The sequence below is a fragment of the Apis dorsata genome, unplaced genomic scaffold (assembly GCF_000469605.1).
Source record: "Apis dorsata unplaced genomic scaffold, Apis dorsata 1.3 scaffold_741, whole genome shotgun sequence".
Taxonomy (NCBI): domain Eukaryota; kingdom Metazoa; phylum Arthropoda; class Insecta; order Hymenoptera; family Apidae; genus Apis; species Apis dorsata.
Window position 1 is genome coordinate 125038 of NW_006263902.1, and position 2340 is coordinate 127377.

The 2340-nt window shown below is 27.5% G+C and overlaps 1 protein-coding gene across 8 annotated transcripts in view; it reads left to right on the forward strand.

Annotated features, from left to right (window-relative positions):
* Nucleotides 1–2340, forward strand: part of LOC102676392 (nostrin) — a 34396-nt gene that overhangs the window by 18525 nt on the left and 13531 nt on the right. For 6 of the 8 annotated variants that reach the window (XM_006622730.2, XM_006622731.2, XM_006622728.2 and 3 more), the window contains one exon: nucleotides 1626–2216. The exons of the other annotated variants lie outside the window; for them this stretch is intronic. In XM_006622730.2, coding sequence (XP_006622793.1) covers nucleotides 1626–2216 — 591 coding nt within the window. The remainder of the gene's footprint in view (nucleotides 1–1625; nucleotides 2217–2340) is intronic. 8 annotated transcript variants of the gene reach the window in all.

Sequence of the window (2340 nt, forward strand, 5' to 3'; positions counted from 1 at the left end):
ATTTCTATAAAATTAATTTTTGAAATGCTTTTGAAGTTTTAAATTTTTATTTTCTTAATATGTTTTTAAACATATTATTTGATTTTTTAATTTTTATTTTTATTATATATATATAATATTTTTTTAAATTTTATATCATAAATATCATAAATATAGTGATAATTTAAAATGAATATTTTATTACGAAGATTTTGAAAATCAGTTTCTGAAAGATATGATCTAAATGTAATATTAGTAAAAGAGTTAATAATTTTGCAATAATATTATTAATCAAAAAATAGATTTTGTTAATAATATTAAATTTTAAAAATCTAAATGAGTTCAACAAAAGTTTAAAAGGTAAAAAGTATCTAATAAATTGTAATTGAAACATTGATTTATTGATTTACATTATTTTCTTTTATGTTTTTTTCATAAATAAATAATATCTACAATTAGAATCCGCTTTAATATTCACAATTTAAATCAAATTACTCGAATAAATGATTTTTGCCATTTCAATTTGAATGAACGAGGAAATAAATGTGAGTTAGATCGGTGTCAAATTTCCTTCAGTAGTTTATCTTATTCAGCATTTCACACTAAGATTCCAAGAATTGATAGAAATAGCGGATGTTAAAACGAGCATTATTGTATTTATGAAAAAAATTAAAGCATACCTGATCGATTTCAATGACATTGAAATATGTTGTCAAGATCTGAACATTCTGAACAACTCTTTTTTTTTCAATTATTATATAAATTATTAATAAATGATGTATATTGTTATACATCTACAAACACATATAAATGAAATTCAATGTGGTAATAATTTTTTTCAAATATCTCGACATTGTTAAACTAAGAGACGATTATATGTAAAGGAAAAAATTGTTCAAAATTTTGTCTCTTTTGCCTTATAATATATTTTAAAAATGTGTTCATTTCTATATACATTAATTCATGAAAATAATTCAACACTTATAAGGAATTCATCCAATCCGAAAATTTTGATTTAAATAAGATAATTTCTATATTATATAAATATTACTCACGAAATAATTTCTTTTCTGGCGAAATATTTTATGATGAAATCAAGGCTTCAAAAGTTTTTTTTAAATATAACTCTATAATAATGCGAAATATAATAAAATTTTAAATTAAAAAATATTCATATTTTAATGCTCTATCATCTTGACACAAAAAAAATATTTCCAGATAAAATTGTATTCAAAATATGAAAAAATATAAAAATTTTGATTTTAGTTTCTTAAATAGATTTTTTATTCAAAAAAAAGTTACTTCACGTATAATTTATTACATACACAAAAACTTTCATTCAAATCAATAATTTTCAATAATTTTCAAATTAGATGGATTTTTCTATAGAACAGTATTCGAATTGACTTTCGTGAGTGAATATAATTGCGAAAGTTATTTAGATATTCTTGATTTAAAAGGAGAAATGAATCATTGAATTTAGCGAAAAATATTTATTTTTTTTATTAGTTATATACTTAGTTTTCCCTATTATCGAATCTTAATTTTTTTCTTTTCGAAAGAAGTTGAGAAAGATTTATCGCCAAGATCCGATCGTCGTCGTACCGGTTTCTCCTCGATCGAAAACGAACACTTTAAAATTACAGAAACATCGGCTGGGGAAAGCATGGGAGAAAATGCGAACTTGGCTACGCGACGAAACCTCTCGAATCAACGAGATTGTGAACAAACACGCGAAATTGCAAGCTGTCGGCGCTCTTTCCGGAGAATCCATTGCTCCGACCGTTTCCAAGTCTAATAGCGCCTCTTATGATCTGCTTAAAGCGAAAACTCGGGAATTGGGATCGATCACCAGAATCGAGGAATTCGGTTTGTCATCTCTTTCGAAAGATGATGTAAATTCTTCTCCAGAGAAAGAAGTGGTCGTTTCTACGAAGACGAGTACCGGAGAGCAGGTGAAAAATAATGGAAATGGTTTAAGGAAAAATATCGCCAGTTCGGAAACTGTGTTGAATGAGAAGAGTGAAACGATAGTTCCTCCGGTTTCATTCAGCATGGACAAGCTTTGTTCTGATACGGAGAACGACGAGAGGGACAACGTGGTCACCGAAGAGACCGAGAGCAGGGATCATGCTCGAAAAGCAAGTCTAATTAAGAGGAGAATGCTGGGGTCAATCAGAGGGTTAATGGCCTCCACTCATCTTCTTCACTCGTCTTCTGCTCACGAGATCGAAGAGGTACATTGTTCTATTTTGTTAAAAGCATCGTCCTCTTTTTTTTTATCTCGTTTTATCTACTGCAAAGGTGGGTCTTTCACTTGTTTCTTCTTCTTTTTGACCTCAATAAGATATATATATATAT